The sequence below is a fragment of the Populus trichocarpa genome, chromosome 5, assembly GCF_000002775.5.
Source record: "Populus trichocarpa isolate Nisqually-1 chromosome 5, P.trichocarpa_v4.1, whole genome shotgun sequence".
Classification (NCBI taxonomy): domain Eukaryota; kingdom Viridiplantae; phylum Streptophyta; class Magnoliopsida; order Malpighiales; family Salicaceae; genus Populus; species Populus trichocarpa.
The window spans coordinates 5,364,975-5,383,449 of NC_037289.2; the positions used below are offsets into that span (position 1 = coordinate 5,364,975).

Sequence of the window (18,475 nt, forward strand, 5' to 3'; positions counted from 1 at the left end):
GTTGGGCAGGATAAAATTTATTGAAGCAACGTTTCACACACACACACACACACACACACACACACACAGATATATATAGTGATGATTCTGATATTTAGGCTCGAATTAGCTTATCCCATCACTCGTTTGCTTGTGACTTAACTTATTCTTAAAGTGATCATCATTTTCTTGTATTCGCCGTACGTCACTTCCTAGCGACAAACCCAAAACCCTCTCGGAAGGAAAAGGGGAGAGAGCCTTAAGGAAACAGTCAGGATAAAGCTCCCATTGTTTCTCCTTTGATTCTTTATCGAAAATCGAGAGATCAAGATTAATCAAGAATTAAGATGTGTTTTAACATAGGTTACAATTTTAAGAATGGAAAGCTTGTTCGAGTCACGAAGGAAAGTGATCGCGATGACAGAGAAGAGGAATGCAAGGGCTTGCTGTCGAAGGAAATTGAGAGGTGGAAGAAGCAACAAGAGAGGTCAAGTAGTACTCATGTAGAAGCACCACCCGCTTCCACCACAACTCCCTCGAAGTGCAAGCATTTATTCTCTTCTTGATATTTCTCTTTCTGGTGTTGTATATATTGATTTCCATCTCCATTTTTATAGATTTACTTTAAGGAGATGCAATATATATATGATCCCTTCATGTAAGCAAGCTTATATTGGTGCGTCTTTTTTTCGTTTTCACTAGTAACGATCGGCTTACTCTACAAATATGGGGATGATTTGGAAACTAATATACCTAAGTCTCCTCTTGAATGCAAAGAAAAGAAAAGAAAAGAATTCTGTGTGTATTAATTTATGTGCTTGATATTAATTAAAGATCATCCCTCTCTTTCTCTGATTTCTCTCATATACATGTTTTCTTCTTTTGCAGAACTTTATCTATTCATTGATAGGCATGCAATATATGGTATAGAATTCTGGGGCATCAGAGGAAGAAAAACAGTAGCTCCCAGCTAAAACTCATTAGTTTCATGCAAGGATTTAGGAAATATAATTTTTATTTTTAAAATTCATTTATCCAAATAATTTAGTGTCGATTCAGATTTGAATTGCAACCAATTATGCTTTGTTTATAACACAATTACGATATATTCAATCGGAATTCATACTTCAGTCCAATCATTCTCTCAAAAATAGAAAGTGAAAATAAAACCCACCTGATTTCTTCTCACTGTGAACGTAGAAGGCGTCTTGGATTCTTCAACCCTGCAAGTAATTAAACAATGGCCGTGGTGAGGTTGCTTATATCATAATTACATGGCTTGGTATCTCCTGTCTAGCAGGCTCTGCATGTGGGCTCCCTGAGGAAAAGGACTCCAGTCCCTGAAGAGATCTAACTATGTAGCCCACACAGAGCAATGGACCTTACATGCGCACAAGGACCCAGGATGCCATTAATTAGCCACCACTGCACTAAACATTTCTGCTGTCAACAGAAGAGAAGCATTTCAATATTGAAAATGGGGAAACTAGAACTTATTTCTTTAACAATTAGATGCATCTCTCAGATAAGTTGCCGTATTGTAGTTTTTAAGACATAAGTTTTAGTATGTGAACCAAGGTATTGGCTTTTTGCTTAGAAATAAGGATCGAATAACATTGTAATCCACCTGAAAAACGTTGCTATTCATATGTAAAACATTGCAAATCTATTGGGAAAAAAAAACATGTACTGTATTTGTAACACCATGAAAATATATGAATGAAGCCCCTGTGGGAGATTCAAATGCTGGGAATGCTTTAATGAGCCGTAGAACACTCCAACGTATTTGGTTGATGTTCAAACAAAGATTGGTCTTTTTTTCTTTATGCATAATAGCCCATTATATGAAACTCAGGTGCTGTGGTAAATGCGTTTTGGTTTAGCTTTTGTGTTGAGATTGTGGTTGGGTACAACTCAATTATGCATAAAATTCAACCACAAAAGTTAATATTTTTTGCTTTTTGTAGCTTTTTAGTAGGTCCTACACCCAAACCCCAACCTCCACCTCTAAAACAAACACCCTCTAATTACATTCAGGAAACGCTTAAATTTTAGTCATTAAATTTAGCTATAATATTTAAATATTTCATGTTTTAGTTATAGCTAGTCACTACTAGAGTTTGGCCCGCCGCGCTACAACCTGGTTGTATTAAATTTTTTAAAACATAAAAAATATAAAAATATTACTAATATATTCTCTAATAAAAAAAATCATGAACATAAACATTCAATGCATATTAGATAATATTTTTTTAAAATATTAGACAATGATACGTTGGATTGACTCGAGCTAGTCTTAGTTAAACCACCAAACACGCGGTTCAGGTCATGAGAAATGAATATTCTCATAGAAGGCAAATCGAAGATAATTCAAAGCTTAATTTCCAGTCAATTCAATGTAGAATGACAAAAAAATAATTAAAAAAATAAAAAGAAGACTCGAGTTAATCTGAGTTAGCTTACCAAACTCGTGTCCCGGCTTATGAGACTAGGATAATTCCATAGAAATCGATTACAAAAATGTATGAAACTTAATTCTCAAAGCAACATAAGGCTCAAATACAATATTAAAAAAAAATCAATTTAAAAAAATAAGATGTTGAGTCAACTCGGATAATCTGCAAAACTCACGACCTAGAATATGAGATAGAGATATCCTTATAAAAAGGAAAGAGAAAAAATCATAAAACTCAATCCCCAACAAATTTAATGTTGAAGGATAAAAATAATTTTTTTAAAAAAAAACAAGGATCTAAAAAAATACTCAAAGCAACTCGGGCTAACCTTGTAAACTCGTGACTCAAGTTATGAGTCTATGATTATTTTTTAGAAGACAAATCAGAAAAGAATCACGAAGTTTAATTAACAATCAATTTAATGCTGAGAGATGAAATTAAAAAAAAATAATTAAAAAAATTTAAAGCAAAACAAATAATAATTAAAAAAATAGAGATTAAATTTTTTAAAAAAATATTAGAAAACTGGTATTGTTGAAGAGAATTTATGTGAAAATTGAGGAGATGAGGAAAAAAAAAAAAAAAAGGAAAAAAACCTCCACGCGACACCAATCCATGCACAAACTGCACCACCAGTAAGGGCTCGCTGAGAAGCATCCATCCCCACCAGGAAAGGTAGCATGCCAACACTTGAGGACACCACACACACACACTGTTTAAGCGTGGTGGTGTCCTTCACATCTCACGTCATTATTATTTGCCCAAAACTACTCGAACCCATTTTTTTAGTCTGTTATTACGTGTTTAAGTTGACATATCATTTATGCAAGGTTATTCTGCAATCCAGTTTGACCTCTTTTTTTTTATGTTCCAGACTTCATAATTCTTTACTTAATTTTAGTGTATAACAATAAGTTTCAAATTTAAAAAACTCAGGTTGGAAAATAATATATAATTATCATTAAAGTATTTTCCAATACTTAATATTTTGAATCAATATGGTTCTTAATTTGAAAAATAAAAAATAAAAATCATTTATATAAACACCGATCAAATTAAAAACAAAACAGAAGCTAAAGTTTCCATAATTTAGTGATGAAATGGATTTGAAATCGCGCGCAGTCAATTTGGAATTGCAAGCTGCGCATAAGTTCATATTCTCATTTATATTCAACTAAATCATAATGGGCTCTAGTTGGACGCTGACGTAATATGTAAAACTATGGCGTTTTGTCCTATCTAAAAAAGAAAAGAAGAGAAAAACACTACCAGTGTTTTTGGAAAAACCGAAGAGTGTTTAGTTTATTGAACATGTGATTAGTTCCTTATTTGTAAATTGTAATAACTAGGTGGGAATTTGCATCTCACCACTTGTTTGGCAATCTAAATTCGAAAATCAAATCATATATAGGTCTGTGATAGTCTTTTTGTAAAGGTGAAATATGCACTTTAGCATCTGACCATTCTCTAAGCATGGTGCTGAGTGAACCATTCTTTTGTCCGAATGTTGTCTTCTCCATAGGTTGAGAGACATATCGGAGACAGAGAAAGAGACTCTTCTATTTCCCCTGAACACTTCAATCAGCTATGGCTTCTTCGGCCATTGAAACAGATGGTCAAGAAATCCTTGACCTTGAGAAAAATAGGCAGGCTGAAATGTCTCAGTGGGTGCTCAATGCTCCTGAGCCACCTAGCCTGTGGCGAGAGCTCATGGATTCCGCCAGGGAAACTGTCTTGCCTCGTGGCAAGAGATTTCCATATCTCAAGGACAAGGATGGCCTTTCCAAGACAGTAATTTCAGTCCTGCAGGCAATGTTTCCTATCTTTAGTTGGTGCCGGCACTACAACGCAACAAAACTCAGGAACGATCTTTTGGCGGGTCTAACTCTCGCTAGTCTCTGCATTCCTCAGGTAAAGCACAAGCAAGCATGGAAGTTTACGATAGTAGCTGAAACAGTCAACATTTCTAGCTCTAGTAACCGATCCCTTTACTAAGTCTCACGATCATGTAAATTTCATGCAGAGTATTGGATATGCAACTCTAGCGAAGCTTGATCCCCAATATGGCCTCTGTAAGTTTCATTACTGAACTTCTTGGGTAGCTAGCAATCTTTGATATAAACGGACTATATATATATGTATGCACGTATGAATTCGTTTCTCTTTTCAGATACAAGTGTTATTCCACCTCTCATTTATGCTGTAATGGGAACTTCAAGGGACATAGCAATTGGACCAGTGGCTGTGGTTTCACTGCTTATGTCTTCGATGGTTCCGAAACTAGAAGATCCTGAGGCTAATCCAATTGCCTACAGAAATCTTGTTCTTACCACAACCTTTTTTGCAGGAATTTTTCAAGCTGCATTTGGACTATTTAGGTGGTTCGTTAACAATTGTAGTTTTGCTGGTTGATGTTAATACTTAAGCGCCATAATTTTCCTTTTCGGAATATGCAGGCTGGGTTTCCTTGTGGATTTTCTCTCCCATGCTGCAATTGTTGGGTTTGTGTCAGGGGCAGCCATTGTCATCGGTCTTCAACAAATGAAAGGACTACTTGGGATTGCTCATTTCACAAATAAGACTGATGTTATCTCTGTAATGCAAGCTATTTGGAGATCAGTTCATCAGTATGTACGTATGTTATTTTCCCTAAATATTTTCCTCGCTCAAAGCCTATTAAATGCTCATACTTGTATATATTTCCATAGAAATGCCAATTTATCCTTCCGTTTTTCTATTTTGATCACAGTGGAATCCGCATAATTTTATACTCGGATGCTCATTCTTAAGTTTTATTAAATTAACCAGATTTGTGGTAAGTCCTATTCGCAATAACTTCAATTTGTTCATGAAAGCTTGCTTCTTTTTTGTTTCAATATCAGGTATGGGAATCAAATTAGCTGCCAAAGCCACCACTGGAGACCAATTTGGTCACTATTGGCAAGCTTAGAGTCAGCCAATTTCGTTAGAATAAATTATTTTATCCGTATAGGGCGCCCTATATTGATGAATTTCGTTTCCGAAGATCAATCTTTACACTCACAAGAGATTGTTCAACGAGTTTTAGATGACTAACTTCGATGCTATAGACTCCACATCACTGGTGACGGAATTCATAGTTTTGGTCGCCAAATGTTCTAGAGACCACAAATAGGTGACAAAAATGGTCATTTGGAAATAATGTGGTCAGAGCCTTTGGTGACCAAAAACAGGGTGTTCGGCGACCAATGATTTGGTCATTGGAAACTGATTTTTTTAGTGATAGCTGATTAGTAATATATCTTGTTGCCGTTATTTAGTCATTACAGAATGAAAGACTTGCTGATTCTTGCAGGGTAAAAGGAATAGGAAACTCTTCTGGCTGCCTGCAACTGCTCCTTTGATTTCTGTTGTTCTCTCAACTCTTCTAGTTTATCTGACCAGAGCTGATAAACATGGGGTAATGATTATAAAACACATTAAAAAGGGCTTAAACCCAGGCTCAATCCATGAGTTGCAGTTCAATAACCCACACATCGGAGAAGTTGCTAAAACTGGACTTATAGTCGCTGTCATTGCGATCACTGTGGGTATCAAATAGTTCAAGTCCATTCTCCACGAGAAGTGCACTAAATCAACATCACTCACTTTCAATCTATATATTCTGTTGTTATGTCGAATGCAGGAAGCAACTGCAGTAGGCCGATCTTTTGCATCCATAAAAGGATACCACATCAATGGAAACCAAGAAATGGTGGCCTTTGGATTTATGAACATTCTGGGGTCTTTCACTTCTTGCTATGTAGCAACTGGTTAGGTTCTTCTGATACTTTATGCCGTTTCTGACATTAATCTAGATTTGGATATTTTCTTACATGTATTAACAATTAAAACCATGTATGTAGGTTCATTCTCGCGCAGTGCTGTAAATTTCAGTGCTGGATGTGAAACTGCAATGTCAAATATTGTGATGGCCATTACTGTGATCATATCTCTGGAATTGTTCACAAGGCTTTTGTACTTTACTCCCATCGCAGTCCTTTCTGCAATCATTCTTTCTGCTTTACCTGGGCTCGTTGACCCTCATGAAGCATACTATATATGGAAGGTTGATAAGCTAGATTTTCTTGTTTGTATTGGGGCCTTCTTTGGGGTATTATTTGCATCGGTGGAGATCGGTCTTCTAGCTGCGGTAACGTTTGCTTCTGCTGTTAACTTCGCATGCATTAATAGAATGAAGATACTGGTTGTTAAACTCGGGTCGGCCCTTTGAGCCGATAGAGACCTGGCTCGGTCCAAAATTCACAAAAAATAGGAGGAATTTAATAGGTGTGACGTCACTGTGACCCAGTTAAAAAAATCAAATTAACTCACCATCCGGTTATTAAACCCGGTTAAAAAACCTTTGATTTTTTTTTTTTAAAAAAAATAAACATTAATTAACCCGCTATGTCGACTGCTAAGAGATTCGGCTAAAAGCTTTTGGTTCTATTCGCTGCAAGTTGTAGAATTAGACCTATCTCTCAACTATGTAGCTTTTGGTTGTAATTTTTTTTGTGGCTCCTCGTACAAGATCGTGGTTCACCTAAAAGAGAAGTGGATTTGATGCAACTCATAAGAAGAGAATTTTGTGAAAAGAACCAAATGATCCCTACACAAAAAAAATTGAAAAGTTGATTCACTCGTTGCCATTATAATTAAAGATATATACCCTACAACGCTTCGTAATGTCATACATGATGCCAGTGAGTGTGGCAAAAACAGTAGCCGAATATAGTTTGTATGTCTGACGAAATGAATATTTAGCAATACATTGATCTAGACCACTTAAACATTTCTTGTCTCAGAATCTTTTTTGAGTGCGCAGATGAAGAGGGTAGCAGAAAAGCTTCGCTTGTTAATTTGAACTGATGCGTTTCAGGTGATAATATCTTTTGTGAAGATCATTATATTCTCAATCAGACCAGGCACAGAAGAACTTGGAAGACTCCCTGGAACTGACATTTTTTGTGATGTCAATCAATATCCTATGGCTGTTAAGAATTCCAAGGCTCTCATAATCCGTGTTAAGTCTGGTTTGCTCTGTTTTGCAAATGCCAACTTTGTCAAAGAAAAGTAAAGACCACTCCTCCCTATAATTTTTATATATATTGTACAAGGACGGACTTAAGATTGATTCCTGTTCATCTACTAATCTGTTGAAGGATCATGAAATGGGCAACGGAAGAGGAAGAGAACGACAGTCAAGGGAAAAGGACTGTTCAAGTTGTGATTCTTGACATGTCCAGTAAGTGACTACAGGATAAATCAATGATGTGTTCATCCTAGTTAGCATAGTTATAAAACCCGGTGACCTGGAATTCAGCCTGGAACAGGTTTTATTTTGAACAAGTTTTTTTTTTACCAAAACAACATTATATCTAAGTTTTCTTAAAAAACAAAGAAAAGAAAATCTAGTTGATTTTTCAACTCGCAAGTCAATCCATCTAACCCATGATCATACCTAACATTAGTTCTTATAACTATGCTAGCTAGTATTTTCTTTCTTTCTTTCTTTCTTTCTACATATATATATATATATATCTCACATAGTTATTTGTTTCATCTTTTTCTGTGTTGCAGATTTAATGAACATTGATATGTCGGGAATAGCTTCCCTGTTGGAATTGCAAAACAATCTGGCCTCGGGTGGAATGGAGGTCATACAATGATTGATGCGAATTCGCACTCCTAGTATGTATTTTTCGTGATGCAAATTCGTTGTTCAAATTTCTAATCGTGGACCCTGTTTTGGTTTTTTCTCTCAGCTAGCCATAACAAACCCTAAGTGGCAAGTGATTCACAAGCTAAGGCTAGCCAACTTTGTGACGAAAATGGGAGGAAGGGTCTTCTTGACAGTTGGAGAAGCTGTGGATGCGTGTCTGGGCGCCAAAATGGCTGCTGTTTAAGCACGTGTACTTTTCTAATTCTGCTAGCTTTCGTCTATCTTGTGTGATCTAGTTCCTCTTACTGGGATATATAACAAAGCGATGCTTTCCTCTCCTCCAATCCTAGGAGTACTTGCAGGTCCAAGAGGGAAAGGAAAGCAGCAATTTGTGCTTCTGCTGGCATTAAGTTGTGATTTTATGCATTAGACTATGATTTAAACCCTACCCTTTTGTTATGCGAAATGAATTATAGGTTTCTAAGACTAATTTCAAACCCTGAGTCTGGATCGAAATGGCCCCATGGATCATACATACGATTCCTCCGGCAGTCAGGATCTTTTTTTTTACTCTTATAGTGCCTCAAGTTTTCCATTTCACCATTACAGCCTTTATTTGATTAATTTGGGCCAAGTAGTGATTTTACTATCGCATCGTATCTACATGATATCATTTTAACGAATCAATATGGCATGAGAATGCAACTGTGAATCAACGAATAATTATCTGCAAAGATTTTCGTAATATTTGTTCTTTGCATGACAATATATATCAATTATAAAAACTACGAAGTATATTTTTGCAAGATTATTTGTTCTGTCTATGACAGTACTCTTCGCTTGTTTATCAATATCGCTTCATATTGAAACGGAATTTGTCCTCCATTTCTTTCATGATTTATAAATTTATAAAGCTAAAGTAACTCTCTAGCCTGCCCCTCTCTCTCTCTTTTAATTTACAGAAGTTAAAAGCAATAGTTATGTCTGTTTAATTTGAATAAACACACCTTAATTTGCTTCTTCCAAGAAGTATCCACATATATTATATCTCAAGAGTTAAGTGGTGATTGGTGGATGCTATTTACCAGTAATTATACTCTTCTAAAGATTGAAAAGCAATATTGCCTTTCTCTTGTTATCAATGTCGACGTCTACTTTTTCTGATCAATCCCACTCAGTTGCCCTTTCAATGAATTCTTTTAATTCTAGTTTTCAACTCCCCAAAAAAGTTGCCATTTTGCCTCATTATTGTCTAGATTTATTGCGATGAACTCGGAAAACTTCAAATTAGATTTGGAATTTCCACCATTATTTCTTGGGGTCAAGTGTTTGAACGGGCTATTCCATGCATGCTTTCTTGCAAAAACAAATCTCTTGTCAGGGTAGTAGATTCTTAAATGCTTAAATGAATAGATTGCAGGAGGGAAACAAACTATATATACTAAAGAGAACAGAGCTTAAAAGAGTGAATATTATGTGTTGTTATGATGTTTTTTTTGTGGTCCTGAGTTGCCTTATGTGTTTACCTAGCAACTTAGTTATTTATACATCTGGATCAAATGAGCTTATATCATGTAAGCATGTTGTGGCAAACACCATATAGAGTAATTATGAAGAACAATTGTGGAGGTGTTGTTATGAAGGGAGGGTTAGGCGCCTTGATCATTTATGGAAAGTGTTGGTGTTTATTGGGGAGAGAGGTTAGCGGGGTAGCCATTAACAAGAAACGCAGAGGTCGTACTAATCAATGTTGTCAATTCCATTATATTAACAAGAAATTTGAACGTGTCAAACAGCTTTCTTGATAAAAATAGCCATAATTTTTTACTTGATTATGGGATTTAATTGAAATTTTTTCAAGAAGTTTTAAAGACCCTATTCCCTATAAGAGTAAGAAGGTAGCTTCATCTCTGTTCATGAATATGTCCCAAATTCAACCTGAAGGGATTGGGTTTCGACTGAGAGAGATAGAAGAAGTGAAAATGTATTTGAGTGAGGGATGTAGAGAAAAAAATAGGTGAGGGAGTTAGAGAAGGAGAATGGGAAAATGTATTAGGATTAAATAAATAAATGAGTATTTAGATTGGACCGTGCTGGGAATGGTGATCTCTCTCATAGTAAACAGTATTTTTCCCTTCCGAATTAGCTTATGTTAATATAAAAGGAAACCAAAAAAATTGGTATGAAATTGAAATAAAAAATAAAAGGAAGTTGAAATTTAAAAAAAAATAATTGTGACTCAACATTTCACAAATCTATCACAAAGAAAAAGAATTTGAAAACAAGATTTGAGAGCACTGAATCTATGCATGTAAGAGCATGATAGCATAGCAAGGGTGGAACAAACCTCGAGAATCTAAAAAAAATTGAATAGCTTCTTGTGAAAACTCCTTCAGGACTTTCCAATAAATTTCCTTCAGTGTTAATTCTAATGAAGCCAAAATCTGGAGCAATCCGAGAGATGAACTTAATTTACAATCTCCAATAAATTGCCGAAGGTGCTGGCGCTGAGTTCCTATTCATTGCTAAGAATTTCCCGGCATCTTAAAGAAATGCAGCCAAAATTATAGAATCTGCCGACTGATTACTATCGAATTTTTTATCCTTATGAGAAGTGTAACGAAAAACTTCATTGGTACTTGGAAGAAAAGCAACAGATTACATTTTAGGGATGGATTCCAACGTCGAAGATTAGTATATCCTTATGAGAAGTGTGGCGAAGAACTTCTATCACCAGTAGGATTTTGATGAGAAATAACTATATTTTTATATTAGACACAAGTTGAGTTGCTTGAGAAATAAACTGGTGGATCATTGAGCAATAAATAAATCAATTAATTGAAGGAAGGACAGATAATCTTAGTTACAAAGATTAGATTTATGCTCTTCCAAGCTGAACCTTAAAGCCATTAGCCACTTGACATTTACAAGTCCCCAATTTCAAGCTGTCTGTGGAAAATTAGATTAACCAAATATATGTTAACAACCTTCTTCAGCATGGCTTAGTAAGTTGTTCCCATTTGTGATGATATCCCACGTTATTGGTAAGGCAGCCGTTCTCTGCTATCCAATGTGAACTTTCTTGTACGTTTCTCTTGATGCATCCATCTTTACCAAAACAGAGAAAGTGATGCAAAATGAGCAGTAAAACCCTTGTTTCTTCGCTCATCTGAACAAAGAAAGTGAATGCTTGAGTATGTTGTTAAGAGATTTTGTCTCCTGGGCTTTGCACAGCAATTTTCTCACTCCTTCTGTCATCTGCTTTTCATGCAATTCATTTTCATTATCAGTTCATAGTATTACAGGTTGGACAATATTGAACATTAAAAGCAATGAACAGATCAAACCTCTCCCAACCTTCCCCTTGTATAGGGAACTGCTCTTTGGTATCCAAGAGTAGTTGGAGGAGATTTTCGGCAATTTTCTTCCCTACACACAAGTTTTCCATTACTTCTGCTTCGAGTTACCATTGTCGAAGGGTTGTGCCATTTGCCATTCATTACACTTGGAAGGCTTGATTCCTAAATCCATTTAGAACTCCAAAATGTTAACTATGATGTGTATATAATTTTATAAATACTTAAGGAGTGTGTCGTAAGATTAATTGGATATATAGGGATGATGAAGATTTTCAAGGTTACCACGAATAAAACTGCTGCGCAATGCTTCAAGACCTCCAGGTTCATACGCACATCTTCAAGACTCCTGTTTAATGCAGTTGTAAAACCATGATTACTAGTTTCTTAATAATATTGGTCCAAAAAAAATGTCAAAGGACACACACGTACACCTAGTTTAGACAAGACTTATTCATACCTGTGTTTTTGCTGGCCGAGCCCAAAATAAGTAGCCAAAGTTGCCATCTAAACGTAAAACAAACAAATCAGGATATCAACATCTTCATGAAATTTTGTGAACACATCACGAAGCTGCACTTGCAAGTGCAGATCACATGATTGCTCAAAATTTACTACGAATGCTTGATATAAATAGAAAATGGCTCAAATTTGATGCATACCTTCATGTTACCAGCTCTTCTGCCAAATTTTTCCGTCAGAACTCCTAAAGAATCAAACATTCCAACAGGCATTGGTGCAGGCCGACCAATCTCTGCAAATGCCTCCTTAATTCGGACACAGTCAAATCTTTGGATGTTATGTCCAGCCCATATTCTACCGTTCAAAATGGTAAATATTTTGTCAGCAACTTCCTCGAATGCAGGTGCATTTGCAACAGCTTCACGAGTTATCCCATCACATCGACCAGACTTCAATGCAACAGCAGACAAGTCCTCAGGTCTTATGAGTGTGCTATAACTATCTAGCTCAACAAGTTTCCGTGGACAAACTATTATTGCACCAAACTCCAGTACCCAGAACCGTTGTCCAGCTTTATTGGGCACCGTTGTTTCTAAGTCGAAGAACACAATCTCTGGTGTGCTTACAGGACTGGAGGCCTCCATTTCTTGTTTATTTGTATTGGTATATCTGTTTTTGGTTAATTCCGATTGTCTTCAATGGTTATAAATAGTGGGGTAATAATAAGAGAGAGCCCAAAAGGTCCAGGATGAAGGAGAGAATTCTTCACATGTGAGATTGATTGTCTTGTAGTTCACGTCAGGAGCTTAATTAGGCTTTCCATGGAGTCGTCTTTGTTTCTTGATGGTGTTTTGAGGAAATCATTTCCCTTTGGACAGGTACATCTTGTTGTAAGGAAGGACAAGAATCGCCTTCTCCGAAACCTTTATACGAGACCTGTGTAAAAAGTTGTGCACCTTTTTCACCCACAAGGCCATGCAAATTGAACGTGTGGAAACATTTGAAGCAAAGTTTCCTGCCAAGAAAAGAATTGATTCCCCGTTCCCTAACGCCATGAATCTTTTCTAACCAAAAGAAGGAAGACAACTAGAGGATGCCAGTCATGTGAATAACATAGATTTTATAGTCCTCGTTCTCTTTTGCCTCAATAAAGACAGCAAGCTATACCTCTACATATTAATGATGCCAGCCAAGTTGCACCTTTATTCCTCCCTGTCAAATATTGGACCAGCCCAACAAGAAGGCTTCCTTTGAGCCTCAATCCAAGCTTTTCTAGTGTTATAGTCTCTTTGTTTGTTGAGCATATTCCTGTATGCATGTATGACATGTCTTGCTATTTCCTACTAACTTAATGAAAGAGAGCTTGCCACAATTGAGAAACAATCTCACTGAATAAATACGAAACAAATGTCATCCAGATACAGATGCAACAATTTTATGGTGGAAAGCAAATACTGTACAGAGACATTGGAATTCTTCCACATCTTCCCTCAACAAGGCTAGTGCAAAACCAATGATCATAGCAAACAAATGACCCTCAATGACAATGGCATTTTATTTGTAACAATCAATAATGAAGTGCCCATTTTTTTAATCTCTAAAAGAGTACAACAATTGCAATTCATCTACATTACACAGGGACGGCAGACTTGAGTGGGAGAAGCGCTTTCTTAATTCTCTCTACAGCTGCCTGTAGGGTGGTCAGAGAAGCTGCATAGGATATACGTATGCAGCTGTCATCTCCAAATGCAACCCCTGGAACTAATGCAACCTGTAAATAAGCAAGCACAATCAAATTATAAAGATCTTAAGTAGTGCAATAACAGCTGCATGCCATGTTACTTAAACTGTAGCTTCAAGTTTCAACTGCATCATAGTGTTATCTAAAAATATTCAGCTTTCACAACATTGGTGAGACGAGTACTGAAACATTGCCAATCAAAGGTAAACAGGATAATCTTCTTTAACAATGGATACCTGGGCCTGATCAAGCAGGTAACGGCAAAGGGCGTCAGAGTCGTCAATTTTACCAAACCCTTCAACCTCTGCTCCATAGTACGAGCTGAAATCAATGAAAAGATAAAATGCTCCCTGCATGTAAAACCAATTAGAATTAGAAGCTGATGGAATCACGAGCAAAATGGGAGGTCTTAAGTATATAATAACTGAAAGGCAGTACCAGAGGTTCCGACAACCCAACACCTTCCATTTCTCCAAAGCTTTTAATCAAGAAATCTCTCCGCTCCCTGAATGCTATCACCATGGTGGACACTGCTTCCCCACCAGCATAGCCTAGTCCTAATGCTGCAACTCCTGCCTTTTGCGATATGCTGCTGGCACCTGAGGTAAACTGGAAAATATAGCACACGGATCAACTGGAGCTTGTACAAAGTCATTGTTTAGATCACAAGCATTACAGGAATAGGCATATCAATGCATTTTGCAAACCAACAAGGCAAGACAAGATAATTCTTAATGAAAAGTAAAAAATCATCAAGAGTTGCAACTGCAGCCCCATGCAATCACCAGTTTAGCGTCAACATTTACCAGGCCAAACTGGGCTATGAAAGCATGAATTATAGATTGTTATTGACTTACAAGTCTTTCTCATGTCAAGCACTTTTGTGATTAGTGAGGTCATTACATTTTGACGAGTGCTTAATCTGTAAGACAGATTGTGAGTAGAGGTCACAGGAGTATTGATTTCTCTCAAATGCTTTTGGGAGATATAAAATGGCATAATAAAAAGTACAGGCTTGACAATTTGGATTGGTTACCAGGTGCAAGTTTCATTTTGTGTCTTGTAGGCTTTAATCACAAAATAATCAGCAAAATCTGTCCATCTAAATTAGCCATTCATCTGCTTCTTTAGGAACCCTGAACTTCACCTTACCCCTTCCAATATTAACAAACTTTCTTTCCTCTGAGTGTCCAAACTATCTGAAATAAGTTCAGATTGGCTACTTCTACCCTTGCAGAAAATCACTACTATTTGATTGACAATTGAAGCCTATTTGATCCAGCATAGTATTTGGATGGTAAAAAATCTATGCGATTTTGAGATCTAACTTCAAAACATGACATGCAAATAGATAAAATACTAGAAAACTGGTTGTAACAATCACAAGTGACGCTTTGGATAAACGAAAACTTCAGAGTATGCATGATGGACTCAATTCATTTAAATTTCTGCAGATTGAAGGCTGCAAAGCGGGTCATAGAATACCTGGCTCTGTATCTTATTACATGCAGCAACAAAGTGCTTAGGGCCGGCAAGGTACCCAAGTCTCCAACCAGTCATTGCAAAGGCCTGCAAATTTCCCACTTTTTAAATGTTACCTAACTGAATGAGGTAAACTGCTTCAGGTTTTATTTACAATCACAACCACATCAAATTATGCATGGCATATCATATTATTGATGACAAGAACACAAAAGCAGATATTTAGGACCAATAATCAAATGTAAGATTAAGCTACCTTAGAAAATCCATTCACTGTCAAAGTCCTTTCCCACATGCCGGGCAAAGATGCAAAGCTTGTGTGAGTAGCAGGTGCATATATTATGTGTTCATATATCTCATCAGACAAGACCTGAGTGAAATACCAAAGAAGTTCAGCATTCAAATATCAGGAAAGCATAGGACTTGCAATTAGGATTCATTAATCATACCAGAAGCCTAGGATGTTTTGCTACAATTTTTGCAATCTCTTCAAGCAATTTCTTAGGATAAACTGATCCTGTTGGGTTAGATGGAGAGCAAAGAATCAGCAGCCTTGACTTTTCATTCAGTTTTGATTCAAGTTGCTTTGGGTCCAAGAGAAAATTCTCAGAGATTGATGTTGGAATAATCACCGGGGTTGCATCAGCCAGCCTTGCCATTTCTGGATAACTCACCCAAAATGGTGCTGGAATTATAACCTGAGGATAAGATAGTTTTTATAATATGAGCTAACTTCAGAAATTAAACAGCTTCAATGGTAATGAGCTCCTACTGTATTCAATTAAGAACAAGACCTTGATTGCCTAAATGAAAATAAATGCAATTTTCACAGAATATGTAAACAAATAAGTGTAACACATGCTCAGTTATCCCATTTCTTTCACACACTTGCCATTAGGCTATTAGGCTGACAATTAAAGACATGGTAAATCATCCTGAAGCCACATACAAGCTATTTCATTTCAAACATCAAGATTCTCTCATCTTTATTTCTTTCCTTCACCTTCTCTCTCGTCTTTTTTTACTATGAATTTACACTGCATAGGCATTTTAGATTTGACTGGATGTTTTTTTAAAAAAAAAAATCTTACAAAATTTAGAAAACCATAGATCTATATTCAACAAGTGTTAAGTTGATCCGGGGTTACAGATACAGGTAGCAAATGCTACACACTGCCCAACACTCAATTGTAAAAAGGCAGCATTCCAATACCAGTTAGTTAGTAGCAGAAATGCAGAATAACACCACAATGCTGATTATTTTGAAATAAAAGCTTCACCTCATCGCCAGGAGAGCAAACTGCAAGTATCGCTTGATATATACTCTGCTTGGCCCCATTGCTTACTAAAATTTGGTCAGGTTTATAAGATATACCATTCTCCTCTGCCAAAAACAAATAACAAAATCCATAAATCAAAAAAAAAATGTTAGAAATCCCATCCTGGAATGCACCAAGCATATTAAATAGCTCACAAACACAAAATTGCTTAAAATATATATTTACCCTTCAACTTCTGACAAATTGCAACTCGAAGCTCCTGTGTACCAGCATTTGGAGTGTACCTTGTGTGACCTTCACGAATAGCATTTATACCAGCCTAACTTTTCCACAATAAAAAAAAAAATGCAATCAGTTTAAGCAACCGGAATACACTTCAAACCATATCACAGACATGAATCAAGCACCAACGAGGAAAAAGAAAACGAATCACCTCTGCTATTACAGCTGGAGTATCAAAATCAGGCTCTCCAGCAGCCAGGCGAATAACAGGGACTCCAGCTTGTGCAAGCGCAGTCGCCTGGTCAGTTATGGCCACAGTCTTTGAAGGTTTTACAGCAGTCACCCTTGGACTCAAAGAAATATCGACTTGCATCTCCTCAGACCTACTTTCTGCCTTCACCACTACACTTACTCTAGACAACTGTGATTGTCTAGTAGCCTCCAATGGTCTATCAAGATACACATTACAAGCGGTCAGAAAATAATTGTGATATAACATTACCGACAACAAAAGGCACAAAAAACAGAAAGACCAAAATAACTTCAAATAATATTAGTACACTAAACTTCACATAACAAAATTAGCAAGCTCTTAAATTTCATGTATGAACGTGGGCGCATTTCCTTGTATAAAGAAGCTGGCTTTATTAGTCAATATCAACAACCATTTCCAGTAAACACGAACTAAAAAGCAAAACAAAACAAACCCATTTTCGCCAAGTTGTAACACACAACTATCAATACAATGATGATTAGTTGCAAAATTAAATGGAGACGGAGGAATTGACTCACTTGAAGTAGAAACAGTGAGACCCAGAAAGGAAAGAGACAGATCCGGAGGGTTGAGAGTGGGAACCCGGATTGGTTCCGAGAGGTTGGTGGTGTCTAAAACCAAGACGGGAAATGCTTGAAGTTGAAGCAGCCATGGGTGACGGAAGGTTGGCGTTTTAGTTGGCGGTGGTAGTTGTTGGATTCTGATTCTCTTTGGCTTCTGTTTTAAATCTCCATGCTTCCTTTTGTTGTTTATTTATTTTAAGGTGGGAAATGGACAACCAGGGGGTTGTTCACGACATGAGTGGGGTTCCCATTTGGAAGACAAGTAAACCATCTGGGCCATTCTTTATTTGTGGGTCTTCAACGCAAAAGTGGGTCTACGGTTGTGATTGATCGATGGGGGTTGGCAAAGTAGAGAAGTTCAGTGAAACATGAAAGGATTCGAGTAATTCGAGGGAAAAAGAAAACATAAGAGAAATCTGAGTGGACAGTCGAGTTATACATTTCGAGTGGAGAAGAGGCGTGATGGTAAATCTCCGCATTGAAGTAGATTGAGTCTGGTTTTGTGAAATCTAACGAAAAGCGATGAGGGGGCCGGTGGTGAGCATGCGATACTCTTTGAGAAATTTAGGTTTGGGCCTGCTCGAGCCACCTACCAACGTACTACTTGTAGTTGAGATGGTTGTTGAGGAATATGAATACATCTTTGGTACGCTGCCGTTCTCATGAAGTGATTACTAGTTGCTAGTTACAGAATGATGGCAATGTTCATTGGTGAGAAGCTCAATTTCTATAAAAAAAAACTTGATACAGATTAAATTATCAGGTCGACAGATCGAGATTTCTCCGATGTTAAAGCAAAAGGAAAAGAAAGTTATTTCTAACTTGAGATTACATCGACAAAATTATGTGAGAATTGCCCTTTGTTTTTTGTTTCTCTCACCAACTAGACAGAAGTGCTTGGAATCGATCCCATCTTGCAGCATAAGCATCGTGCCAAGACACTCTATGCAGATAGAAATTCCAAAGTCGATACCCAC

General features: G+C 36.8%; 3 protein-coding genes across 6 annotated transcripts; 1 reads left to right on the plus strand and 2 right to left on the minus strand.

Moving 5' to 3' along the window:
• The first annotated feature begins 3,863 nt into the window (after nt 1-3,863).
• LOC7477099 (sulfate transporter 2.1-like) lies at nt 3,864-8,602 on the plus strand. 4 transcript variants are annotated; one of them, XM_052452821.1, is made up of 13 exons: nt 3,864-4,346; nt 4,459-4,507; nt 4,606-4,816; nt 4,892-5,066; nt 5,185-5,250; nt 5,770-6,000; nt 6,100-6,226; nt 6,320-6,606; nt 7,336-7,529; nt 7,619-7,701; nt 8,037-8,113; nt 8,222-8,368; nt 8,469-8,602. In XM_052452821.1, exons 1-12 carry the CDS (start codon nt 4,023-4,025, stop codon nt 8,360-8,362), a joined length of 1,965 nt encoding a protein of 654 aa, XP_052308781.1. In that variant the 5' UTR covers nt 3,864-4,022; the 3' UTR covers nt 8,363-8,368; nt 8,469-8,602. The 4 variants fall into 4 exon arrangements, with proteins under 4 accessions (XP_052308781.1, XP_052308782.1, XP_052308780.1 ...); XM_052452822.1 differs by having other exon boundaries at nt 8,481-8,602; XM_052452820.1 differs by having other exon boundaries at nt 8,222-8,602.
• Nucleotides 8,603-10,932: 2,330 nt separating this feature from the next.
• Nucleotides 10,933-13,160, minus strand: LOC7477100 (protein NEN4). The gene is made up of 5 exons (XM_002307072.4): nt 12,137-13,160; nt 11,935-11,981; nt 11,760-11,823; nt 11,466-11,639; nt 10,933-11,376 (listed from the first exon to the last, which is right to left on the minus strand). Exons 1-5 carry the CDS (start codon nt 12,578-12,580, stop codon nt 11,284-11,286), a joined length of 822 nt encoding a protein of 273 aa, XP_002307108.3. The 5' UTR covers nt 12,581-13,160; the 3' UTR covers nt 10,933-11,283.
• Nucleotides 13,161-13,308: 148 nt separating this feature from the next.
• LOC7471529 (bifunctional aspartate aminotransferase and glutamate/aspartate-prephenate aminotransferase) lies at nt 13,309-18,221 on the minus strand. Its single transcript, XM_002307073.4, has 10 exons — nt 17,454-18,221; nt 16,873-17,110; nt 16,665-16,758; nt 16,440-16,543; nt 15,609-15,857; nt 15,416-15,529; nt 15,163-15,246; nt 14,116-14,286; nt 13,914-14,027; nt 13,309-13,707 (listed from the first exon to the last, which is right to left on the minus strand). The coding sequence occupies exons 1-10, from the start codon at nt 17,585-17,587 to the stop codon at nt 13,567-13,569; spliced, it is 1,443 nt and encodes a 480-aa protein (XP_002307109.2). The 5' UTR covers nt 17,588-18,221; the 3' UTR covers nt 13,309-13,566.
• Between the last annotated feature and the right edge of the window lie 254 nt (nt 18,222-18,475).